Source organism: Lemur catta, chromosome 20 (genome assembly GCF_020740605.2).
Source record: "Lemur catta isolate mLemCat1 chromosome 20, mLemCat1.pri, whole genome shotgun sequence".
NCBI classification, from domain to species: domain Eukaryota; kingdom Metazoa; phylum Chordata; class Mammalia; order Primates; family Lemuridae; genus Lemur; species Lemur catta.
The window spans coordinates 31,313,802-31,341,091 of record NC_059147.1 but is presented as its reverse complement, the minus strand read 5'-3'; the positions used below and the strand labels follow the sequence as shown (position 1 = coordinate 31,341,091).

Sequence of the window (27,290 nt, the reverse complement as noted above, 5' to 3'; positions counted from 1 at the left end):
CGACAACCCCTCCCGCTAAGGGGCAGCCCTGACCCCTCACGGGTGGTGGGGGACGCACCGTAAACACTGCGGCTCCATCGCTGGCCCTGGTGGGACTCGGGGTGCCTCTACGACGTCCGGAGGGCCTGCATCAAGGGTACCCTCATGGGCCCTGCTACCCCACCCTTGTCTGAGGGCTTCTCCTCCTGCCCCACCTCCCCACCCCCCTGCCGCTCTAACCCAGGAACTCCCTGGTCATCGCTTTCAGCAAATCTCCCTCCCGGGGTTACTTCGGAGGGACCAGGGACCGCACTGAAATGGGGATGGGTGTGGCCTGGGTGCTCCTGGTTACAGAAGCAGAGCTGAGCTGACACCTCCTCCCACCTCGATTAAACAGTGACAACGTGTTACAAGACACTAGAGACTGAAGGTCTCGGTTTGCAGTTTTTATTGCTCTGTAACCGCCTCCCACCCTCCGCTAACATTCGGGCTGGGCACATCCTATTCGCGATCGTCAGGTGGGCAGAACTGTGACTCACGCGTTAGCAGGCAAGTTCATTCCATTTCCCGATGGACAAAGTTATTCTGAGAACATCTGGGATGGGTGTGTGCTCCTCAGAGCCAGCTTCCGGGGGAAATCTATACAAAATGCCAACATGCTGAACTGTCTTAGAAAGTGGCTTCAAACATGCTCACTTAGGCAGCGGCTTCTTTCTCGGTGCAAGATCTTGTGGAGCTGTGGGGTCTTTTGTCCAGGGCGGTAAGACAGGGACCAGCGCTGTGAAGCGGCCCCCACAGAGTCAGCAGCCAGGGGGGCCCGTGGGATTGAGAGCCGGGTGTCCTGTCTCTGAGCTGGATGTAGACCCTGGGCGCCATGCTGTTTTCCCCGATAGTTTGCGCTCCCGCAAACCCGCTGAAAGGGAAACAAAGGCGGAATGAACAGGAGCCGCTGCAGGGGCCGAGCCCGGGGTCAGAAATCCACAATCCTCCTCCCCCAAACGCTAGAAAGAGGCCAGTTTCTGCTGAGATTAAATTCCTAACTCGCTGCCAAGTCATTATGGGGTGTCATCACGCTTGGTTCCTGATGCATTCCTCCCCAGCATTCCCATTTTACAGATGAGGAAGCTGAGGCCTGGAGGGCGGAAGTCATCTGCTTAAGGTCACACAGTGCTGTGCGAGAATTTAGCCCAGGCCTGGCTGGTTCTAACGCCCGCACGTCTAGCCCCATGCCAGACTGCCTCCAAAGGTCTCCTGGTCCCCTGGCCCCGACCCGGGCCTGTGAGACGGTCACGGTCCAGGGACAGGTCCTGTCATCAGCAGGCAATAGCCATGCTGGCATCAGTCCCCACGGGCTCTGGATTTCCCCGGGGGACTCAGCCCTGGATATTCTGGCACCTGACGTCTGACATTTGCCTTTCAGGGACACAGCGGTGGGGGGGGCTCTTGCTTCTAAGGGCCTGGGGCTGGGGGGTTTCTTTCAGGTTTAGGGGCTGAGACCCTCGAGTTGCTGCGACCCCACAGCCCTTTGCACGCACCTGCGTCCGACCTCTGGGAACACCTGAGGGCAGAGCCGCGGCCTTACCTGGGAGCCTTCTCTGGAGCCAGCCTCCCGGCCACTTCCTGTCCCCACCCCGGGGCCTCCATCTGGCTCCCCCAGAACAACACCTGGCTTGCGGCAGACCCCCACGGACTGCTGCTGAGCAACCCGGCAGCCGGCACCACGCCTATCAGAGAGCTGGCACCACAGAGAGCTGTTTGACAGACGTGGGGACAGACAGGCAAGACGTCACGGGGCGTCGGAGACTTCAAGGCAAAGGAACGGAAAGTTTCAACCTCGTCTAGCCTTGGGTTTAGGTCCAGAGGGCACAGAGACACTTCCGCTTCTGGCCACACGCAGGGTTCTGTGCCTACGTTCCATTTGCAATGGCGGGAAGTCCTCACTTAGCTTCTTGAAAGGTTTTTGGAAACTGGGACTTTAAGCAAATTTAACTCCTGTTTATGCCAGTTTAGCCTATGGTAAAATTGGTTTTTTGATACAATATGGTTGTTTCGCTTAAAGTCAGTTTCCAAGAACCTATCGACATGTTAAGCGAGGACTTCCCGCGCAGGGGACTGAAAGATCCTATAGGCGGGGGGAGCCGTGCTCTCAGCTCCCCCGGCCAGCGTGGTCTGAGGGCCGCCCGGGACGCCTGCCTGCGCTGTGCACCCGTCCACCCACCCGTACGCTCCCCCACGTACCTGCCTGCCGATGCTTTATTGAAAGTGCCTCTGTTGTCCCCTTCCAGGTTCTGCCACATTCTTTGAGTCACCCTCTGCAAAAAGACCACTGCTACGTTAGGGCAGGTGTGTCTATTCCTGCTCAAACGCCTCCCATGGCTCACCAGGGCCTGGCAGATTGAGTCCAGATGCCTCGGCCAGGCCTGGTGACCTGGCCCTTTCCTCCCCTCCCCCAAAAGGGGCCACTAAGTCACCACCTGCAGCAACTCCCCTCCCTTCCCAGAGCCCCCGAGCTGGTGTCACCAGACCTGCCTGTGTTTCTGGCCCCATCTCCTGTCGCCCACCCCAGCTCAGGACACACCCCAGCTGCAGGGACGGCCAAGCTCCAACCTCAGGAGCATCACATCCCCATTCTGCTGCCCACCCCTTCTCAGGCTCCAGGCTGAGCCTTCACGTCCCTCCTGAGGAAGCCTTTCCTGACAAGCTGGTCTACAGTGTCCTCATAGTATCCGGTATGCGACGTCAGTAGAGCTTGACACTACTCTCATGAAATAGCCACTTGGGCTTTATTCATGTTTGAATTTCCTGCTTGATGTCAGCTGCACGACAGCAGGGCCTGGGGCTGTCATGTTCACAGATGCAGCCCGACCTCCAGCACAGAGTGATGAGTACTGCTTGGGAAATGGGTGCTGTAACTCTTGACAGAGGCATGTTGGATGGATGGAAGAATGGAGGGAGGGGTGGATGGGTGGATAAACGGATCGGTGGGTGGATGGATGGATGGATGGTGGGTAGATGGATGAGTGGATGGGCAGGTGGGTGAATGGACAGGTGGATGGACAGATGGATGGATAAATGGAAAATTAGGTAGATGGACGATTAGAGAGATGGTGGAAGAATGGGACCAGCCATGTTTTGCAGTTCCCCGAAGGCAAGCAGGAGGCCCCGAGCATGAGCAGTTGGGTTCTGCTGTCCAGCAGGAGGCCCTGCCTGCCATGGGCCTGCCCTTCTGCCATCACACAGCAGGGCTTCTACTTTACTGCCCAGTCCTAGCGCCCCTTGGTCCCGTGTCTCAGCCCTGCACTTTCTCTTTTCTTTTTCACCCAAGAAATGCTCATTGGCCTCTTTTGTGCTGTCTGCAAAGAAAGACGGTTTCATGTCCTACCTGGATATTCTTTGTAAAACCTGTGTCTCAGGATCCGCCCATCTGGAAAACAAGGGAAGAACTTCCTTCAGGAGTTTATAAGACCAAAACTGTCTTCACAATAACACTACGGAATTGTTTGTATTTTTCACTTGCATTCTTTCATGAGTGTACGATGGAACTTTCCGGAGACTATGTGAAGTGTGATATCCTCCTCCCCAGGGGTGAATTATGGAATGTAGAAGAAATCATAAAGAGATCTATTGGGTTCATATCCTTTTATAGGCAATTTTTGAAAAGTTCAGGATTCTCGAGACAGTCTAATGTCTCATAATGGTATTTGCGATGATAATGAAGTTAAATGGGTAACTGACTTTATGTCTATGCCTTTCTCGAAACACTGCAGAGAAGTAAATTCTCAAACCAGAAAAGGAACAGTTTTGGCAGATCATGCACCTGCCGGTACACTTTCAGCAAGCGGTCTCCGTGGTCATCATCACTCTTGACAGAGGGTCTTGACCTCAGCTGTCAGGGATAAGAGATTCAGAAATGGGTACATGGGCCCTTGGGTGGGTGGTCTCAGTTTGATTGAGCTCATCTGTGACGTGGGGAACCTACAGCACCCCAAAGTCCCGGATTCGTGGTGTGCCACACATTTCCACCAAACTCCACGCCAAAACTCAGGTTGGAGCCTCTCCACCTTCTGCTTTGCATAGGGCACGAGAGGGTTTTAGATACCACCAGGAGTCCTTGCTCTGCCGTCCTTTCCTTCCAGGGACAATTATGCAAACCGAAGCACGCAGTGCACTGATTTATTTATTGCCTCTGACTCCAAAGATGAGCACTCATTAAGTCAAATGAATAGTCCTGGCAGAAGTCCTGGGAAGTTTCTCAGGCGATGCAAATGCTGTGCAGCTTAAAATAGACACCGATGCTCCTCAGCTTACAAGGGGGTTACGCCCGATGAACTCTTATTGAGTTGAAAATACCGTAAGTCAAAGATGCATTAAATGCACCCAACCTCCCAACACCACAGTGTGGATGTTGGCCTCACCCACCTTAAAGGTGTTCAGAACACTGACACTACCCTACAGTCGGGCACAATCATCTAACACAAAGCTTATTTTAGAATGAAGTGGTGAATATCTCATGCGATTTATTGAATACGGTACCGAGAGTGCAAAGCAGAATGGCTGTGTGGGTGCTCGAAATGCGGTTTCTGCTGAATGCGCAGCGCCTCTGCAGCAGCACCGAGCAGTGGCTACGTCTGAGCACGGACGGATACAAAATACCCAGTGTTCGCTGACCACCCGCTGCTGACTGGCTCTGCCCTGAGGGCTTTGCACGTGTGGTTTCAATTAATCCCCACCTCAGCATGAAGTAGCCCCATTTTACAGAGGAGCAAACTGAGGCTCAGAAATAGGAAGAAACTGACCCCAAGGTCACCCAGCCGGGAGGTGCAGAGCTGGGAAAGTCACATGCGGGCGTGGGGGGAAAGGGCAGAGGACTTGGAGGAGGAGCCGGGTAGTGGGAAGATGGGAGCAGCTCGCGGCCAGGCTGGGCGTGGGGGCTGCGCCCTGGGGCAGGGGCCAGGAGCCGGCACTGGGGTGCTCACACTCACCTGCTGGCCGGCGCTGCTTGACGCACTGCCCGCGGTTGGGGATGCCCTCAGCCATGTCGCCGGGGCTCAGGATGTGGCACTCATAGCCCGAGGGACACAGCAGCGGCTCTGCCCCGTCCTCGGTGGTGCTGCACGCCTCTGCTGTGGGAGGGACACACGCGGGGTCTCAGAGGGCAGACCCGGGGAGGGTGCGGAGAACGCACCTCGCCCAGAGATGTCACCTCCCCTCTGCACCCAGATGCCAGACTGCACCTTGGGTCTCACTTGGCGGCTTGTGCACCCCCCCCCACACACACAGGCAGTCCAAAGTCACATGATCCCAAATACACTCTCACATGCATGGTGACCCACATACACACATGTTCACTGACACACCCTGAAACACATACACACACCCACACCTAGAGTCACATGTGCACACACACGTTTACACACACAAACGTACACAGACAATACATACCTGTTCACCTACACACACAAATCCTGTACACACCCACCCATGTAGACAGTCACATACGCACACGTTCACCCCCACACAAACACACACTGACAATACAGTCACACTCCTTTGCACACACACAGATACACAAGTTTTCAGCCACACGAGCAGTGACAGGGTTGCCTGCACAGCTGCACACCCTAGTGGTCACAGCCCCGCACACACAGAGGGGTGCGGAGTCACAGCACAGCCGCACGAGCAAGTGAGCACCCTCGCACCCCGGCCCCTCTCCAGGCCCCGGCCCACGTGCTCTTGTCAGTCTTCGCTCTCCCGCTCCCAGCGCCCCCACGGAGCCCTCATGTTCGGGGGCAGTGAGCCCCTTATCACAAGTTTAGGGATTTGAAAGCCAACCCCAAGCTCCCTCCCTTTCAGTTCTCCACCCAGGAAGGGGGCCCCATTCCCGGGGAGACTCAAAACCCTTGTTCTGTTCTGGGTTTTGATTTTGGCCAAGCCGCCAGCCGGCGACCCCTCTGTGTTGGGTGGATCGGGTCGAAGGGGGCTGAGTGTCTGATTGCAGGGCCCGCGCACGGGGGACACGGAGCCCGGTGCTGCCACTTCCTGGCAGCAGCTGAGAAGGAGGGCCGTGACTCTGACGTAGGGTCTGGGCCTCCCCCGTACGTACCTTGCAACACCTCCTCGGGGCCGTCCAGGAGCCAGCCGTTGCCACCAAGCCATCGAGGCTTCGGCTGCACCAGCCAGTCTAGCACTAACAGAATGCACGGTCAAATCGAGGCCCTCCTCAGGCATTGAGAGATTTCTCAGCACTGGGGGACAGGGGAAGCCCCATTTCATGACGGCACATGGGGCTCCCCGTGGGATAAATGACTCTGGTTCCCCAGCACACCGCCGCACCTTCCTTCTAGTAACAGAGCCCGTGAGTGTGGGCTGGGCGCTGGGCCACCAAGCTGGAGACTACCCTTCCCAGCCTCCCTTGCAGCGACATGTGGCCAGGTAACCAGGTTCTGGCCGGGGGCACATGACAGGGACTGATCATGCAACTTCCTGCCGTGCCTGTGAACTGGCAGCTGCTCGCTCCCCTCCCAGTCTCCTCCCCTTTCTGGCAGGCTGGCAGCCACTTCCACCACATGGACAAGCAGCACTCAGACTGCAGAGCAACAAGAGGGAAGGAACCGGGTCCCTAGAAGCTTTGTGGAGCAGAGCCGTCTACCTGCCACAGACCACCTGTCTACCTCTGCACTATCAACCGAGAGAGAAGTACATGCCTCTCAGGCTGGGTCCCTGTGTTTGGGGTCTTAGCATGGCTTGTTCTCTACCCAGAACATTCTGGACAGTAAACGCCACTCACACAGTACCCTGGAAGGCCTGCAAAGGGTTGAAAACTCAAATGCCCAGGGGCCAGGCAGGTGACATAAATGGAAGAGCAGGCCACGGCAAGGTGGTGGGCGCTTCCTGCCTAAATGGGCCACCTGCTGGCTGGCTCCGGGCTGCCGCTCCCGTTCCCAGAGCTTCTGGTGTTTGGCTTTTGTTGGTTTGTTTTTAAAAATATAAATCTTCTGGTTTTTAAGTGTCGACAACAAATTAAAAAACTTTAAGCATTATGGACATAAAACAGTTCTGGAATCACATCTGCTTGTGACCCCTGCTTTAGTCTGACTCCCAAATACGACAAAAATAAAGATTAATAACATTTATCTTTGAAAAGATAATAGAAAAAGAATTATCTAGCACCTTCTAAAGTTGGGTAATTCTAGTTGGCAGCGGAGGGGACTGGTAAAAACGCTGGTTAGCTTTGCCTTTAACGGAGCACCAGCTGATCGTAATGCCACGCAAGTTGGACAGCAGAGGGAGGAAGCGCCGTTTGTAATTTCCCAGACGGAACGTCGTGAGGGCTCTGCAGCCTCCGTTCCCAATCCTCTGGTTCCGCCTTCCTCTCCCACCACTGGGACCACAGGTCAGAAAAAGTTTTCAGAAAGAAAACATATTAACATTTACCATTTGTATTCTCTTGTGCATTGATCAGAGGCTTCTGAGCAGCAGGGACACGTACAAATTTTGCCACACTGTTTGGAATAGTGAACCTTGGTCACGGCTTCCCGTCACTCTATTTGAAGACCCCTAAGGGCCTGGTGGCCCCAGGGTCTAAGCTGTCCACGTCCTTTCTGGAACTACCTGGGATCACCTCCCATAGAAGTCTCGGGGTCTGCTTTGGAGGGACCCAATGACAGTGGCGGTGAAGTGGGGAAGGCGCTGAGAACGAGGCCTGGTGTCCTCCAAGTCATCTCACCTTACACCAGCGGTTCTCAATCCGGAGCGATTTTGCCCCCCCAGGGAATATTTAGGAAAGTCTAGGGACAGTTTTGGTTGTCACGACTTGGGGTGGGGGGTGGAGGCCACAGATGCTGCTAAACATCCTGCAGTGTCCCCTCCCCCACCAACTAGAATTTTCCAACCCGAGATGTTAATGGTGCCAAGCGTGTGAAGCCTTGCATCAGATATTATCATCATTACTGCTACTAACTAATGGTTTCATTGCTCTTCCTGCTGGCCAGTGAGTGAATGAATGATACAGTGCTGACTCAGTATCTTTCATGTGCTCGGAGAATGCACGAGGCGCTGGGACACAGCAGTGAACAGAACACACAAAACTCCCTGCCCTGTGTGGCTGAGCCTCGAGTGGGGAGAACAGGCAATGAACCAACAGTAAAACCCGATTTTCCAGATCACGCTATAGAGAGAAATGAAGCAGGATGGAGGACAGGGACGGCCGGAGGAGGGACTGCCATTTCTAGAGGAAAATCTTCCCTGAGACAGTAGCCTCTGGGCACAGGTCTAAAGGCAGTGAAGACGTGCGCCAGACGGTACCTGCGGGAAGGATGTTCCGGGCAGTGCAGGGCCCTGCACGTGGGCCCAGGTGCGGGAGCAGGGGTCCCAGACCCTGCATTCAGGGCCTAGGGCAAGGGACACTTCTTTATGGTCACACAACTGGATTGAAACTGCAGCTCTGCCTGCTATGTGACCTTGTGCAAGTGACTCAGCTTCTCTGAGCTTCAGTGTCTTTATCTGCATAGTAGGTCTGATAATAGTCTACCCCATGGAGCTGTGTGAGCACAGAATGAGATGATGTATGGGAAGGCTATCGGGAATGCCGTGTACAGTTGTATAGCTTGTGCATTGCTCAAAGGCACGTGGTCTAGGCAGCAAGTGAGTCTAGAACCCCTATGCCAGGTTGCATTCCAGAGGAAGGGGCATGCTTTTTGATTTCCCTTCATGTGCTCTTCCACCAGGAGGGAGCCCCATTTTGTCTTTGTTAGGAAGGCTGGGCAGGAGGCAGTCTGGCCTTTAGCACCAGCCCAGTCTCTGCCCGGAGGCAGTATTCAATCAGTCCGAGGCTGTTTTTATGAACACTGCAAGACTAATTATGAGCATCATTAAGTGTGCTGAGTCCCTTGTCATCACTGTGACCTCACTCCAAAGAACAAAGTGTGGTCATTCTTGCCTTCTCCAACTCTCTCAGCCTTGGAAGGGGAGGCTGGGGACACCTTCTATGAGCCACCCTCGGTAATTAAGGCTCATGGGAACCCGCAGCCTCCCGAGGGAAGGTACAGTCCAAACAGACTGCTGTTATCTAAAGGCTCAGCCCGGCACAGAACTGTGGGTGTAGAAAACTGGCTGCCCCCCCAGTCCTACTGACCTAGGGGCACATCTTCCCTGACCAGGAAACAGGTACCTGTCCATCCCAACCCCTACTTAGTGTCCCCCATGGGTTCCCCTCTCTCCCCGCCCAAACCTTCTCTCCAGAAGGGATCTGAACCTCCTCCCTGCCAAAGATGAACCCCGAGGACTGTTTCTCCCCAGGAGAGCAGCATTGTGATTCCATGAACACCTGCTCCTCCCTGGAGAGAGCACTGAGCACTGAGCACTTCCAGCTGCTCAGACTCTTTCGTGAGTTGCATGTTTTCATTTCGGCCTGTTTTATAAGAAAGACTAAAGGAAGTGACAGCTGGCCAGGGGATTTGAACCCAAGACTTTGCTCCCCATGCTCAGGGGCCCCTCTGCCTCTCTGGGGCACACCTGTCCGGATTGCTAAGCACCCAGTCTCCACTCCACACCCCCAGGGCCCCGCGTATGAGTGAAGCGGGCCTGCTGGGGTCAGTGGGAAACTAGAGGACCCTGTCCATCCAGGAGTACCCGAGGCTCCAGCCAATGGTGGCCCAGAGAATGTGGTCCCATATTTTTAAAAAAGGCCCCAAATCCAGATTTTTTAAAGTGAGAAATCTCACCACACCTCCATCCTCATACCAGGTGGCATTTTCCCTGGAAGGGCATCCCCTGGCACGGAGGCTCCTCGGGGCAGTGGGGTGCCCCGACACGGCCGCTTGCTCGAGGAGCTGCCACCTGCCCCGTTCCAGGAGCGCGAGAGAGGAAGTGACTTTTGCGCGCGCGCGCGCAGGTGGCCCCGCTTTAGTCCCAGCTGCCTTTCGGGCTCTCCTCCCACCCCGGGCGCCCGGTGGACCCTCGGTGCCCCTCCCGGGCCTACCTGGCGGGGGCGGCACGGCCTCCAGGCAGGCGTAGGCGCAGCCGTTGTAGCAGCAGCGCCGGTGGCGCGGGCACTCGGAGTCCGCCTGGCAGCGCGCGGCCTGGCAGGCGCCCGGGGGGCAGCGTCCGCGGGGGCGGCGGGCAGCGGTCGGCGCGGGGCTGTCGGGGGCCGCCGGGCGCGCCCGCATCCTCGGCCTGCGGGAGAGGGAGGCGTCAGCTCGCGGGTGTCATCCGCCCCGGCGGCCCGAGCTGGGCACCGCGGCCAGGGCGCCCGGCCTCTCTGAGCGCGCGGGGCGGCCGGCTCACGGGGTCGGAGGCTCCTGTGTGTCTTTACTACAGCCCGGGCCTCGGACGACCAAAAGCCCGACAGTAGAAGGATAAATGAATTTTGATCTGTTTGCTGGAGGACAGTTTGTGTATGTTAAGTACCTACTCTGTGGCAAATATACATGTTATATATTTGTATACATGCATATAATGTATATATATTAATATACACATACATATTTATATATACATAGTTATTTTCTTTCTTTCTTTCTTTTTTTTTTCAGAGACAGGGTCTCACTCTGTCCCCCATAATGGAATGCAGCGGCGTCATCATAGCTCACAGCAGCCTCAAACCCCTGGCCTCAAGTGCTCCTCCTGCCCCAGCCTCCCACAGTGCTGGGATTACATTGTGAACTGCAGTGCCCGGCTTTATTTGTACATGTGGATTTCTTATGGCCCATATGTTTATCTAGCATTTTGGGAATTTACAAATCATACGTGGGGTGAATAAATATATGCAACGACTCGGATAAATCTTCCAAACGTAATACTAGGGGGAAAGCTCAAAGGGGAACACACAGCGTGATTCCACATGTATTTATAGTTCACAAACAGGCAAAGCTGATGTCTGGTGTGAGAACTCAGGCCCCGGTCACCTGGTGGTGGTGACAGGCTGGTCCCTGGGGGCTGGCCCTGCTGTGTTTCTGGATCTGCCGCTGGACACAGTGTGGGAATTCATGGAGCTGGGCACTTCAGATGTGCGCACTTTGCTATTATGTTTCAATAAAAAGTTAAAAAGTAAGACATAGCACTGCACCTAACATACAGGAATAAGGTGAGTGGACAATGACATAGCGTGTCAAAGCTGAGGCTGAGAGTGTAAGCCACCAGGCCACCCGCCTGGGGCCCTCTGCACCAGCCCCCATCCCCACCGGTAACGCGGTGCTGCTTCTGCACTTGAAATGGGCTGTGTGGTGGGCGGGTCACACACAGTCACACACAGTCACACACACACACACACGTGCTGAGTTCGATATAGAAGAGACTAATTGGAAAATGCTTTATCTATTTACCCCCCAAGTCCTCCCCCAACATATACGTATTTCGAAATCCTGCCGCCTCGTACTGCCCAAGCAAATCACGCGTGTCTGCAGACTGCGACAGCACGTACCCGTTAGAACCTGACCTTAACGTGTCCACAAAAAACGAAGTAGGACGCAGCGCGCTGATCACCTGGACATGGTGGTTCATGAGAACACTGAGGTGCAGAACAGTGTGTATGCTCTGCACCCGCTTGTGTTTTCAAAAAAATATTTTATATATAAAAATATATATATTTGCATAGGCCCAGAACATTTTAGGAAGGCTACACAAGATGACCCAAGAAAGCACTATGGAAGATTGCCTGGGGAAGAATTAGGTTCTAAACCAGGGAGAGATCTCTTCTCATCGTGTACTCTTTTGCGCTGGTTCAATATATTTTTTTTTTACCATGTACCCCTTGCTTTTCCAATTTAAAAGAGACAATTATAAATTTTTTCAACTTTATAAGTAGAAGTACTTATAAAAAATTTTTAATGACTAATAAAACACTTACGATATATTTGTGTGTGAAAAAAGCAAGATATAAAATGGTATATGTAGTCTGATCTCAAATCTGTGTATCTATCTAGCTGTCTATTATCTATGTCTGTCTATCTCTCTGTGTATCTATCTGTCTGTCTGTCTATCTCTCTATCTATATTAAAGCAAAGGGGAAAACAGTGGCAGAGCAGGAAGGAAATGCCCCAAGCAGCAATAACAATGGTTAGCACTCGCTGGTAGGGTTATGTGATTTCTAAAAAATTCTTTACACTCTTTTGGTATTTTTTATTCTTTTCTACAATGAGAATAAATTTCTACAATTAGAATGATTAGCAAGAAAAAAATTGAACAAATGCACACAGCCACACACATATCCACACGAAAGGGAAATTTAAAACACCGCCCAGCTTTGTGGAGAGAACAGAGCTAACATTCTACTATGTGCCATCTCAGCAAATGCACACACTTCCATGCTGGTATGCGAACATAAAAACCCAAAGCTCATCAATAAATCATACCAGAGTATGTGATTTTAAAACATGAACTGTGGCAAATACTTAGTATAAAATGCAAACCATAGTAATCATGTGATGTTTCCAGCATATTAGCAGTTTGCTGAAGTGTAAATTCTATATAATGGAGCTCTACAGAATAAAAGAATAAAATTGAAGGAGACAAAAAACCCCTCCCAACCACCTTAAGAATGGGTTTGTTCACCCTGATTTACAGATGATATTAATATAACTGAGGCTCAAAGCTGGGAAGTGTATCCTCAGGGACACAGTTGGTGAGAGGCAAAGCTGGTCTGAGTCCAGTCCTGGCTGACTCCAAACCACGCTGCCAATGTTCAACAGGGTGCCAGGACAATTCGCTGGGGAAATAACAGTTTTTCCAGTAAATGGTGCCAGCTGAACTGGATATCCACAGCAGAAGAATGAAGTCATGCCTCTGCCTCCACTCCATACACAAAAAAACAACTCAAACGGATGAAAGACCTAACTGAATAACCTCTTAGAAGAAAACACAGGAGTCAATCTTCAGGACCCTAATGGTTCTTAGAAATGACACCAAAGCACAAGCAACAAAACTATAAGTAGATCAGTTGCATTTCATCAAAATTAAAAACCAAGCTTCAAAAGACACTATCAAAAAAAAAAATCAAAAGACAATTCAAGGAGTGGGAGAAAATATTTGTCAATTACAATCTGCGAATGGACTTGAATATAATACTATAAAGAACTCTTCCAATTCAATAATAAAAAGACAAATAACCAAATTAAAGGATGTACAAAGGATATGAATAGAAGTTTTTCCAAAAAATATACCCCAATGGCCAAGAATTACATGAAAAGATGCTCAACGTCGTTAGCCATCAGGGAACTGCAAAGCAAAGCCACAATGAGATACAATGTCACACCCACTAGGATGGCTATAATTAAAAAGACAATACATGTTTGCAAGGGTGTGGAGGATTGGAACTCATACACTCCTACTAGGAATGTAAAATAGCACAGCCGCTGTGGAAAAGAGTCTGGCAGTTCCTCCAGATATTAATTACAGAGTTATATGATCCAGCAATTCCACCCATAAGAACAGAGAGAAAACATATGTCCACACAAAACGCTGCACACAAATGTTCACAGCAGCATTATTCATAATAGCACCAAAGTGGAAACAGCCCAATGCCCATCAACTGATGAATGAACGAAATGTGTCCCGTCCGCACAATGGGGTGTGTTGTTGAAGTTCTGACACAGGCTACCATGTGGATGAGCCCTGAGAACATTATGCTAAGTGAAAGAAGCCAAAGCTAAAAGGCCACAGGCCGTATGATTCCACGTATATGAAACGTTTGGAACAGGTAAATCTACAGAGACAGAAAGTGGATTAATGGTTGCCAGGGGGTGGGGGGAGGGACTGCTAATGGGGATGGGGTTTGTTTTTGGGGTGGTGAAAATGTTCTAAAACTGTTTACAGTGATGGATGCACAATTCTGAGTACACTGAAGGCGTACGTGTTAAATGGGTGAACCGTATGGCATGTGAGTCACACCTCAATGAAGCTGTTATTGAGAAACACCACGCCGCCTCCTTCCTGAATCCTTCCGCAACCCTGACCCCACTGGGTGTGGCCCTCCCCGCTCCAGAGGGGTCCTGAAACTGTTCTACCCGATGGGGATGGTGGACGGATGGGAGTCCCTTCCTCCCCGTGTGCCACCTTGACCCCACCCCCGCAGGACCTCTCCCTGTCAATACGTGTTGAGCTGGGTGGCGTGGCCTTGCCACGCTGGGGTGTGTGCCGGGAGCAGCCCAAGGAAGACCCTTCGATAGGAGAAGATGCTAAAGCCACGCCCCAAGGAGCCGCCGAGAGGAAAGAAGTCTGTGCAGAGCGAGGACACCTTGTCCAAGCTCTGGCTCCATCTAGACTTGAACTCACAGAACCACTGATGCGTCTTTGACTGCAGTGTGGACGCCATCACCTCCAGGCTGTGCCCTCTGCCCTTTCCTCCGGGTCTGCAGGTGAACCCTTCTCTGAGACTCCAATCAACCCTCACTGCTGGGATGTGTTTCCTTAACCCCAGCCCTTCCCGGCCAGGACGGGAGCCCACACCCTCTCCCCACTGCATGTCCCACAACCCCCACTGTTCTAGCTCTCGTCACCCTCGATCACAGTTGTCTGTATAAACCTCTCATCCCGTGTGCGTGGCGGGCAGCCCCCCGAGTGAGGGCACAGAGTCTTCCGTATCTCTCTGCACCCTCATGTAGCTGCCTGAGTAACGGTCCCCAAAGACACCAGCTCCCACGCCCTGGAATCTGTAAATGTGCAAGAAAAAAAGCGTCTTAGCAGGTGTGGTTAAGTTAAAGATCTTGACATGGGGAGACTATCCTGGATTATCCAGGTGGGCGATAAATCCCGTCACAAGTGTCTGGGGAAGGGGGCAGAGGGAGATCTCACACACGCACACACACACACACACACACACACACACACGCACACACACACAGGAGGCCACGTGGAGAGGGAGCAGAGCTGGGAGTGACACACCCGCAAGCCACCCAATGGCAAAGATCACCGGCAGCCCCCGGAGCTGGGAGAGATGGGGAAGGTCGTCCCTGGAGCCTCCAGAGGGAGGGCGGCTCTGCTGACACCTGGATCTTAGTCCAGTGACACTGATGCCGAACTTCGGGGCCCCAGAACTGTGAGAGAATCCATTTCTGTTGGTTTAAGCCCCCAGTTTGTGGTCATGTGTTACGGCAGCCCCGGGAAACTTGGTATCCAGCACTCTAAATGCCTGTGAAAGAACGCCACCCCGGGCCACGGCGCCACCGCCACCTCGCAGCCTCTCCACCTGCACACTCCGTCCACTGTCCAAACTGCAGCCCCAAGGTCACCTCTGTGCTCCAAGCCCTCAGTGGGTCCACAGCACCCGTGTGACAGCGTCCCAGTGTCCCTGCTTGACCTCCGAGGCCCGTGCCAACCCAGCCTCATCTCTCATCGCCCCGCCTGCCTCACCCTGCAGGCTGCCCCGCCTCCTCCTGGCGCCCTCCAAGCACCTTCCTTTCCTCAAACCTTTCCTCCAGCGCTTGTCGTGCCAGCGTGGCAGCGTGCAACCCGCTGGGCCCCGCAGCTGGCGTGCTGGGTTCAAATCCTCACTCTGGGGGTTTAAGTCCAGCTCTGCCACTCATGTGCTGCATGGTCCTGGGCAAGCCCTGGTTTCTCCATGTGGGGACGATCCTAGCACCTTGTCCTTGGGGCTCTAGTGGGGACTGAATGTGTTAAGACATATACAGCACCCCGGACGGTGTCTACGCCCAGGCCAGCGTCTACACGGTGTCACTGACTGTTATTTGCACGCGCTGTTCCTCTGCCTGGAAGACTCTTCCCAGCCCTTCACCCGGCCAATCCTCCTGGAGTCCTCAGCTTGAACTGCCTCCCTAAGGCGGCCGTGCCGGACTAGCTGGCGGTGTGGGGCGGCTCTGGCAGAGCTCTCCTGCAGTTTTAGCCTCCCCTCGACACACAGAGGGCAGAGGCGTCATTTCACAGCCTGGCACGGCGGGCACCCGGTGACTGAGTCCTCCCTGCATGGCTGTCGCTGTAGCTGCAAACTCCATGCACTACGGCCAGTGCCCGGTAGGGGGCGTCGGGTCACCGGGAACAGACCCTGACAGGTGCTTGAGAATTGCTGGCCTCACCCAGACCCTAGACTGTTCAGCTGCCTCCCAGGGAGCCTCAGGGCCTGAGACCAGGCATGGGGTGGGGGCAGCAATGGCCAAGCGGGGAGGGGGAAGGCCGGCGGGTAGCGGGGCTCCTTGTCCCCATGCCTGCTTCACCCAGAGAATCACCTTCCTCTCTTCCACGTATTGGTCATGAAATTTGTGAAAAGCAAACATGAACACTAAGCCAACATCTGGTAGATAAAGGAACGACGGCTTAAGGAGGTCGGTGGTTTTCCCCAAAGGGGAGCCCAGAGCATGGGTCAGTCTTGCTGTCACCCCCTCTCCGCCGATCTCCCTCATTTCTGTACTGTCACCAATAATTTCCAAGCTGCGAGTGGGGGCAAAATCCCACGCCACTAGCGCTCAGTTCATTTGCTCCAGAATTAACTAAATTGGGCCCGTGTCGGGGCCCTGCCATTGTTAATCCTAATCCAAGGTGACAGCCACCCTGGCCGGCCGCCCTGGGAGGGTGATCAGGAATGCACCGAGCGTCGTCTGAAGGGGACGGTGTATTTTTCCGCCTCGCCTGTTTTTACGCCAAGCCTCGTTTGTGAAATTTAATGGAACCTGCGGATCAGAAGCAAAACACTTTTCACCCACCTCCAACACCGCCCCATCCCGTGACTCCCTCAATGGCAGCCCCAGACGGGAGGGGCTGCAGAGATCAATTCTAGATGTGCCCCTGTTCTCTGGGGAAACTGAAATGTCATTTCTCAGAATTTGGAGAGAACAAAGAGATAAGCGCCTTAGAAGTCAAATCTCCCGAGTTATTCACTGTGTGGCCGAAACAACAGATGGTCGTGGGTGATAAAGAACTGATTTCACCTAGGGGCCCAGATTAAAGGATTAAATGTTTTGAAAAATATTTCATGTCACGCAAGGTGACTGTGCAAAGAGTGTTCTAAACAAAGGATGTTTCCTGGAGCTCTGAGAAAGAGCCGACTTTTACTCAAAGAAGTAAACAGATCACCCTCCAATTTCTTCCTGGCCCCCATGGGTTAAGGGGGGGGGGCCAAAGTCCTCTGCCCAGAGGTCAGACCAGAACTGGCCCCCGACCTGTCCACTCCTCTGACCCCTCTGTCCACCCCCCACCCCCAACCCGCTCACTTGGGCAGCTGCCCCGTCCCACCCCAAGGCCTTGGCACCGGACGCTCCCCACCCAGCCACCCACCCACGATCTCTGCCTGCTCCCGTGCCCCCTTCCTCCCGGGCTCCGCTCACATCAGCCCTCCCGAGCCCCCTCCCTACCTTATGCAGCTTTGAACCCCCGCGGCCCTTGGGTGTAGAGTGTATTTACACTCTCATTGGTTTGCTGTTTTTCTCCCCCTACAACGTGTCCTCCTAGGGGCAGGGACTTGGTTTTGTTCTCACGTGTGTCTCTGGGTCCTAGAACAGTGCCTGAACATAGTAGGTGCTCAACAATATTCTTTGCGGTTGAACGAAAGCTGTGACGATGACAATGCAGATGACGACGGTGGTGATGGGCAACACTTGCTGGCGTTTTGCAGGGCACCCTTCCAAGTGCTCAGCACGCAGTCACAGACTGATCTTCACCTTGTCCCCTCAGTCTGGGGTCCCCTTTCTCTCTCAAACCCCTGCCCCCACCCCCTGTGGAGCAGCCCCAGCTCAGGGCACAGTCATGTAACTGCAGCCCCCCCAGGGACACATCCTGGAAGGAACTCGCCCTGGCCCAGCTCTGCAGACACAGGCAGCGCCCCCTCCCACTCAGCCACTCAGCTGGAAATAGGAACGGCACGTTAAGTCCCTCTGAGACTTGAGGACGCGCCCCAGAGTGACAGCGTCCTTCCTGAACACCACAGAGCAGCCCATGATTTCCACCTTGAATTTTCATTCCTGCCGAGGGATCGTGTAGTAAGTATATTTCAAAATAACGACCAAACATAAATTCACAGTGCAATTCAGGCAAGAACTTCCCAGTTTTGCATGACCTACTCGGATAAAAAGATTCTCTTGAGGTTTGCAAGCTGGTGGCTATGTCTTTCCTCCTCAGGGAGGGAGTTTCAGAGCCCTCTCTAGACGCGCACAGACGCGCAAGGCCACGGCGGCCGACGTCCTCAGGAAGCAGGTTAAGCCAGGTCTGGGCTCCTTCAGCGGGAGGCCCCTTCAGCCGGTCCGAGTCCGGACTCGACCAAAGAACACAGCCTGGATGTCCTACCAAAGGGGGCTGGATAAATAACTAACAGAAATCCGTCCCTCGGGACATCACACAGGCCTCTGCAAAGAGGGTACGGACCTACTGTATTAACACACTCACCACATATTCCTAAGTGACAATGCAAGATGTAAAATAAAACAGGGTATAAATAAGCCAGACACACTGTATGTCCCTTTTCTATGACACGTCCAGCACAGCGAGTCCACAGAGACAGAGCAGATCCGCGCTTGCCGAGGGCCGGAGGGAGGAGGGAGCAGGGAGTGACTGCTAATGGGGCTGGGGTTTCCTTTAGGGGTGATGGGAATGTTCTGGAACTAGATAGTGATGATGGCTGCACAACTCTGTGAATATACTAAAAACCACTGAATTGTATACTTTAAAAGGATGAATTTTATGTCATGTGATTTTCATCTCAATAAAAGAAATTTTAAACAGTATGAATAAAATACCGCTAAAAAAAAAACGTGTTCTGTGTTTAGCTGCTTCATGAAACAGTCCAGACACACACTCGCCCCCCCACCAAAATGTTAACAGAGCTTACATGTTGGAGGAAGAATTTAGATCATTTTTACGTATTTGTAACTTTATGCATTGTCTGAATCTTTTTTTATAGTAAACAAACTATTTTAATAATCAGGAGAAAAACTGTTCAAACCGTTTCCATTTAGGGAAAAAGAATCCAATCTCCAAAGCTGCCCCCAAATTACCCACGCCCCTCCCTCGGCATGCCCCTCCCTCGGCACTCCCCACCCCCTTCATCCTGCCTGCGAGAGCTTTACCCTTCTTTGGAATGTTCCAGTGACTTGAGGGCCAGACCAATAAAAATGCACCCCGGGACTGGTTTGCTTGGTGGAGGAAGAAAGCCAATTTTCCTCTAAGCGTTACTTGCTCTTCCTCTGGAATTTGGACGTCAAAGATCTAAAAATATGTCTCTCCCTGGAACAGAGGGCGTGGAGTTCAGCATGAGCCGATGAGTGCCATTTCCGGATGCCCGGGACACAGTGCTGTGCGCTGGGGGCAGAATTTGGTGCAAGGTTAACGAGATTTCCTCAAGGGATACTCAGGAGACCAGAGTCTCACAAGACTGCAGCCTCCACCAGCCCCTTCAGTCAGTGCTGTTGTCCATCAGTGCACCTGCGAGTCTTCTAGAATCTTCCATTCCTTCTGTTCTGTGCCGGAAGGTTTCGACATAATTTATTCATTCATTGAATAGTAAATGCGTAATTCCCAGGCCTGCTGCATTTCAGGAGCTGGGTTGCATATGGGGACTGCGGTGGAACAAGAAGACATTGTCCTTGTCCTCATGTGCCTCAGTTCCGGGACAAGGGACAGATGCGGCACAAAACGTCATGTGGATAAAGGGAACTAACTGCTTTTTGGGGTGGGGTCATCTGCAAAAGTAGTCAGCGAAAAACTCAACCGATCATACTAATACTAATAATAATGCAGGAAAAGCCAGCACGTCAGGAAAGCCCTCAAGGGAGCTCTCCCCGGGCGTTCGGGGAGAGGCCCTCCCGGGAGGTCAGCACCAAGCCGAGATGACACATGACCGGGAGCTGGCGCTGTGAGCGGGAATTTGCTGAGTCCGCCACTCTGGGGACACAGAGGGGCACGTCACTCACTCCCCCAGCTTACGGGGACTCCACGTGCCGTCCCAGAGTTCCTAAGAGGGACCTCAGGTTCCTGATGCTTTTTAAAAAATTATTGTGATAAAATATATACAACATGCAACCTTCCATTTTAATCATTTTAAGTGCACAATTCAGGGGCAGTAATTAGATTCGCGATGCGGTGCAACCATCACCACCATCTATTTCTGGGGCTTTTACATCACCCCAGGCAGACACTGTTCTCACTGAGCAGCGGCTCCCCACTCCCCCTCAGCCCTGGCAGCCTCGCGTGTGCTTCCTGTCCTTGTGTCCTTCCTGTCCTGGACAGAGTGTCACATGCCATGTGGCCTTCGTGACCAGCTTCCTTCACTAAGCACCCTGTCTCTGAGGTCCCCCCATGTTGCAGCATGTCGGAGCTTCACCCCCTTTCTGGCTGGATGACATTCCACGGGGTGGACAGACCACGCTTCGCTGACGTGTGCCTCAGCCGCCTGGGGCCGCCGCCATGCATGGCAGCAGCCGGTGAGCACCCACCCCCAGGCTATAACCACACAGGACCCGGATGCCTCTTCCCTGGCTCATTCCCACTCGGCATTTCGGGACTGGGACCTCAGATGAGGAAGCCCAGGCCCCAAGAGGAGACAGTGGTTTGCCCAAGGTCACCCCAAGTCGTGCTATTGGTTTGCTTTCCATTCCTTCCACCCACCCCCATCCATGCCGGGCTCTGGGGCAGACACCAGGTGTGCCATCCCTGTGTATAGAGCAGCTGCCTCACTGTCTGTGCCCTCTGGCATGGCACGTCCCCTCTCCCCCGCACCCAGGCGGACTCAGGGCCTTGCCAGGGCCGTGAGCATTGCAGAGCCACTGAGCACCCCCTGCCCCCAGGTGGAGGCTCCTTAGTGGCCCTGAGGATGGGGCCCTGTGGGGCAGTGATCACACACCTTTCCAGGAGCAGAGAGAGCCCCCAGGACTCTGGCCTCACCCGCCCGGCCAGAAGGGCAGGGGTGAGTCACTCTCTGCTGTGGCCTCAATTTCCCTATCTGTGAAATGTCTACCAGTCAGGGTTACCGACTGTGAGCAACAGAAGTGACGACCTTCATTTGCAGAAACTGCTGAGTTAGTTCCTAGGGGGGCTGCACCCAGTGCCACCCGTGGGTGGTTTGAAATGACAGAGACCTATTCTCTCACCATTCAGGAAGCCGGAAGTCTGAGATCAAGGTGTTGGCAGGGTTGGTTCTTTTTTTGGAGGCTCTAAGGGGAAAATCATGCCTCTCCCAGCTCGCGGTGGTTGCTGGTGGTGCTTGGTGTCCTTGGCTTGTAGACGCATCACTCCAGTCCCTGCCTCTGCTGCACAAAGCCTCTCTCCGCGTGTCTCGTCTCTGTGTCTCATCACCTCTACTTACAAGGCCGCCAATCATACTGGATTAAGGACCCACCCTACGCCAGCATGACCCCATCTTTATTTAACTAATTCTACCTGTAATGAACCTATTTACAAATAAGGTCACATTCATAGGTACCAGATATTAGGAGCTGGACATCCCTCTTCTGGGGACGTAATTCAACCCAGGACAGAGAACCAAGACTAGATTTGAGTAGAGATGGTCCATGTGGGAGGGGATCCCCCAAGCTCTCATGGGGGTGGGAAGCGAGGCAGGGAAGGGAAGGAGGTGGTGCCGGGGGTGCTGATGCGCAGGTGACCTCCAGGGCGCCGGAGCTCAAACCCAGGGACCTCGGGGAAAGTGCAGAGCTCTCTTCACACGTGTCCGGCTCCAGCTCCTTCTGCTCCTACAGGAGCTACCTCCCCGCACCTCGGCCTGTCCCGCCTGCGGCCGGGCGTGCTGCAGCGCCAGGGAAAGCCGGCAGGGCAGGGCAGGTGCTTGCAGCGAGAGGGTGAAGGTGTCGGAATTAGGAAACGTGAGAGCAGAGCTCCAGGCCACCTGCCTCTCCCACTCCTGCTGTCCTAGCAACAAGTAAAAGCTTATGTGGGAAGGCTCTCAGCTCACAGAAACAACGGGGAGAAGGAGAACCAGGCTGGGAAACTGAGGAACGTTGAGCTGGGGGCCGCTGCTGGCTCCCACAGGGCCTTAGTGCTCATTGCCATAGGGGTGCCTCCGGGCAGAGCAGTGGCCAAGGGGCACCCCCTCCGGCAGGAGGCACTGCAAAGAGACCCCCCTGCGCCTGGCTGCTGCAGCCCCTCACGGTCCCCTGGGCAGGGCAGGCACCTCTGGGCAGGGTGCGAATCGAACAGCCATTTCCAGCTGCTCCGGATGGGCCCTCAGGGGCAACGCAGCCCCACAGCCGCAAGGACAGCAGGGACCGTCCTGCTCTGTCCACGGCTGCTCGGTACCCAGGCGGGTGTGGTGGCTGCCTTGGGCCCCACCTGGCGGATTTGCCGAGAGGACCCCAGGAGCTAACATGTGGCAAACGCTTGGCTTGACGCAGAGTAAGCGCTCAGCAAAGAACTGTCCTTATGAGTGTCATCGAATGCCAGAAAAGAGCCCAAAACACCACCAGCTCCAGAGAACTGACTCTGAGCTCCCCAGAAATGTTTTTGGACTATTTACAAACACTCTGTTTCTGTTTTCTTGGCCTCATAAATATTTGGTTCTAGTATTTTTTAAATATATGTATGTACAGGGAACGAAGTTCTGTGCCGGCACGGAGCTGTGGTCCTTTCCCTGGACCCTGCAGAGCAGGCGCTGCTGAGCCCCACACTGCAGACGAGGAAGCTGAGGCTCAGAGAGGAGAAGGGGTTCGCTGGGGGTCGCCGAGCTGGAGGGCGGCAGACTTGGGACTTCTCGCTGGAAGCCTCGCATAAGGGTGCCCGTGAGAACAGGCGGCGCGTCCTCTCTGGCCCTGCCTGGGCGCTTGGACGGTGAAACACAAACAGCGCTCAGGAAATTAACCAGCCCCCCCTGACTGGGAGACCAACCCCCCTAAACAAAAGTCCCTGCCCAGGGCTGGGATTTGGGGAAGGAGGGACCGGAGGAGCCTGGGGCAGGATGCGGGCAGCCAGTGCCACTCAGCGGAGAGCCACCAGCTCTCCCTGTGCAGCCCTGGCCAATTTCCAAGGAGAAAACACTCCCGCTGGGACGGATTTCAGCCTAGCAACGTGACGCCCCTGAAGGAGGAGTCGGAAAAGATGCTCAGAGATACAACAGACAGGAAAAACCTCAAGAGCAGAGAGAATGGCAAAATGCAGCAACATAATTGAGAGTGATGCATTTCCAATAAGGAGTATTTCCTCCCTTTCTTTTTAATAGACATGATTTAATTTGGAATCATGGCTGTGTTTAACAAAATTGGACGTCTTTTCTCCTCCTAATTCCTAATCCTTCTTCCAGCTCTGGGCACCTCCACCAGGAAGCCTTCGGTGACTATGTCACCTTATGTGAGCACTCTCTTCTCCAAACACTTACCATCATTTCACTCTACTACTCTTGTCACTGACCTGTGGCCTCCTGTCTCTTCCCTTGGCATCTGCCCAACCTGGGGAGTGTGAGTCCTAGATAAGCCTGAATACAGTTTCAGCCACAGCACCATACCTGGGGCCATTAAACATCCCCTTCTCCCTCATCTCCATCTGGCAAACTCCTATTCATCCTTCGAAGCCCTAGGTCCAATGTCTCCAACCTTGAAAAGCCTCTCTGAGGCTCCTGGGGCACAGCTGCACGTGCACTTGTCTGTGCTGCTATTGTGTTTGCTCGTAGTTCACCCACAAGCAGGTGTTAGGTGCTGACTTAACGGCAGGCACCCTGAACACTGCACTAAGTGAAACAGAATCCAGCCCTACCCCAGGAGCCTACATCCCCCCCGCCCCGGGAGGCGAGCAAACCAATTTCACCATTATGTGATTAACAGCCACCAAGCCGCACTGATCACTTGCTAGGTGCTAAGCATTCTACACATGTTGAGTCGTTTGAACCCCATGCAGATGATGAGAGCTCTGTATTCTCGAACCCTCTATGTCCAGATATCCTGGCTCACTCCATCCCTGCGGATCTGTGCTCCCTGGGGGAACAAGGTGAACCTAACATTACACCCTCCCCCATGCCCTTTCTCTCCCCTGGTCCCCTTCCTGTTTTCTTTCTCTCCTCGCCACTCGAGGACTGAACATGCTTGTCTTCCTTTGATCTCTCCTTTACTCTCTGCTGCCGGCTGTCCCGAGTCCCCCAGGCAGAGATCTGATGTCAGTATCCCCACAGCCTAGGACAGCGCCTGGGAAGCGGTGGCAATCCAGAACACACTTGCTGAATGGAATACATCACTCTGGCTTTTGCAGATAAGATTGTTGGTGCTCAGAGATGTCAAACAACTTGCCTGAAGCCACACAGCTGGTGAGTAGCAGAGCCTGGATTCAAACCCAGACACCTGCCTCCCCGGCATGTGCTTCTCACCACGTGCTATGCCTCGTCTTCCCTTTGCTCTGCCACCACTTGTCACCCGACTGCCTCTGCCACTCCACGACCACCCTCAAGGGCAGGAGCTGGTGTCTCCTTCATCTTGTGCCTGCAGGACCCCACATGGCACCTTCCCCATAGCTGTTTCTGCTAAATGTTTGTGGAATGAATAAGTAACTGCACGCGTGTATAAGTACATTTCATCAACACTCAGCTATTGATGGTGGAGACTTAAGTCCTTGGACTCTTAAATAAGGTGCTGTCTTCAGGGGAAGGAACACTTCGGCAGCAAGTCAGAAGCAGGGCACGACTGTCCCGCAGATTCACGGTGTGACTTTTGCCTCTGTGCTCACAGGCAGGAGCCCCGCCTGCCCACCCCACGGCTCTCACACACCCGAGTAAAGACACCCACCCAGCCGCGTTTGGGGGAGGAGGGTGCAGCGCCTGGGGCTGGCTTCTCTCTGCGAGGCTGCCCGCGCCCACGGAGCCGCCCCGGCCTCCCCACCCGGGCACTTACGCGGGATTTCTCCGCCAGCCTCGCGGGCAGTGCCCGTTTCCAGACATTCTTGGCAGAACTGGTTTCGAGGAGAAGGAGCAGCAAGCTCAGAGCCCAGACGACCTTCCTTCCGCGGCTGCCCATCCCGAGGCCGGTGGGAGGCGTTTCCTCCCTGGGGAGCGACCCTGCAGACCCTCAGAGCCGCCCCCGGCTGCGTGGGGCATGGACGTGGGCACAGAAGCGTGCGCGGTCTGCCGGGCTTTCTTAGTTCCACCCAGCTGGGTCCCTCAGATCATGTGTCCGCGCCCGGCACATGCCCCTCCTCGATGGTGGCTGGCCTGCCAGGTTATTTTTAGCTTGCCCTGTAACATCTGGCCCCAGAGGCTTCCACCAGGACGTGGGCGGCCCAGCCAGCGCTGCAGGAGGAGGGGGCCCCCGGCTTGCTTGGAGACGTGGTCGGGAGTGGCCGTGTCTGCCCCTCTCCTAATGAGCACTTCCTCGCAGGCTGAGTGCCCTCCCGAGGAGGAGCGGGCTGCTGCTCCCTCGTCCAACCGCTCAAAACTTGGGGCCAACAAACTGCCCATAAAAGCCTCTTTGAAGATGTTGCCAGACGGAACCGGCCGAGCGTGTGGCTGTGGGGACACGACTCCCAGCCCTGCGCCCTGGTTTCTTCCCGTGACACGGGACAGTTCTCACAGCGTGTGCTTCTGGTGAGATTTCAGTGAAACTGCACGGGAAGCGTTTCACATGCATCGTAGGCGTGTTGGAAATGTCGGCTCCTGTGTGTTTTATACAGGACTCAGCCTTCCACAGATTTTATATCCCCTCCCTGTTCCCAGCACCCCCAAGACAGGTGCCATTTTGACACCCATTTCACAGATGAGAGCGGAGTGGAGGCTGGAGCCCAGGTGCACCTGACCTCGGGGCCCACCCCCCGGCCAGGCGAGAGTGACCCAAGCTCTAGGCATCCACGTACCTGGGCCCGTGTGAGATGCTGGAAAGCTCTGCTCACGGCGCCTCAGTCTCCCACCTGTGAAATGGGCGAGTGAAGGCACCTTCCTCCTAAGGTCCACGTGGGCCACAGGAGACGGTGCCGGCCGAGCCCTGCGCTCGCACGGAGTGAGCGCTCGATAGCGGCCGCCTCCTTCCTCCCGGGGCCCTGACCTCCCACCGCCGGCCAGGGCAGCCTCCAGGATAGCGTGGCCTCTTGCAGAGTGACAACAGCAGGGACACGCAGTCTGTGCCTGCACTGTCTGAAGTCCCTGCACATCCTAACGTGCAGGTCCCACGGGAGCCCTACGCGCAGTGCTGTCTGTGACCCCTGCAGGAGGCGCCAGGACACCTGCCCACGAGCGGGGGCTCCAGCGCGGGGCAACCTGCACTCTCTGAGTCAGTAAAGGCACCTGACTGAGCCCGAGAGCGAGCGCCTCCTTCGGTTCCGTACCCTGGACGCCTCACGTGCCTCACCCTCGTCCTAGCCCCTGGTTGTTACCTTACCCTAGGTTCTAGAATATTCCTGCATCTCTTCACCCTGAAAAGCCTGGTTGGGCCCTTACGGGAGCCCCGTCCAGGGGCGCCCTTCCCTCCTCTCTGAGCCCTCTGAGATGCCGACTCAGCCCCTCTGCGCAGCGCAGGCTGCCTAGAGTCAGACTCGATCAACAGAGGTGGTAGAGCTGGTTGTGCCACCTCTCTGTGCCTCCGTTTCCTCATCTGTGAAAGCGGGGTATGGAGCCAGAGCCGACCCGCAGGCTTGCTGTGGCCGTGCGAGGGTCTAGGGCTCAGGACGGGCTTGCTGCTGGGAGCCCATCCTGCGAGTCGCTGCTTCCTGGGCCCCGGCCACCCTCAGCCTGCTGTGCAGGTGCCCCACCCCCACCCGGCTCCCCGTGACCCTCCCTGCTGCTTGGAACCTGGGGTCCCGGGCTTTCCTAAGGCCACCAACACCTCCCCCTTCCTGTTCACCCCCGTCCCCTCCACCTTCCCCTTAAATGTAGGCGTTTCCTGTCCATGTCAATGTGTTCTTGGCCCATTTCCTGGCCTCTCTCCCGCTGGGTGGCCCCACTTCTGCCAAGAGCACGAACCCCCCTCCCTCTGGGTGGGGGACCTCCAGTGACCTCTCCCAGCCTCCTCGCCCTGGCAGTCCCCCACCTGCAGTGCTTTCCCCTACCCAAAACCGCACCACTCACCCAGCGCCCCCTCCAGGTTTCTGCTCAAATACATCACTTTCTTGGTGTGGTCTTCTCTGACCACAGGATTTAAAAGCACAATTCCCACACCACTGGGACCCCCGACATCCCTCCTGGCTCTGTGCTTCTTCATACCCATCACACCACCCGATTTGCTTATTTTGCTTTATCTGGTTCCTTTGCTGTCTGTCTTTCCGCACCAGGACACCAGCTGCACGGGGCAGCTTTTTGGGGTCTGTTTGTTCACTTTGGAATCACTAGTGCCTAAAGCAGTGCCTGGCACCAGGGAGACACTGAGTAAACCCCGTGGAACGAACGAGTCGTGCACAACCCTGTCCACCTGCCTGCCGGATGGCTCAGCTGTCACTCCATCCGTGCTGTCCCACACGGCCAT

General features: G+C 54.6%; 1 protein-coding gene across 1 annotated transcript; it reads right to left on the bottom strand.

The window, feature by feature from the left end:
• Positions 1-410: 410 nt before the first annotated feature.
• WFDC1 (WAP four-disulfide core domain 1) lies at positions 411-27,290 on the bottom strand. The gene is given in 10 exon segments (XM_045533308.1): positions 411-892; positions 2,218-2,291; positions 3,362-3,403; positions 4,962-5,102; positions 6,083-6,166; positions 9,959-10,076; positions 10,078-10,152; positions 24,735-24,898; positions 25,027-25,274; positions 27,097-27,290. Coding segments are annotated over 9 exon segments (1,125 nt in total). The 3' UTR covers positions 411-892; positions 2,218-2,232.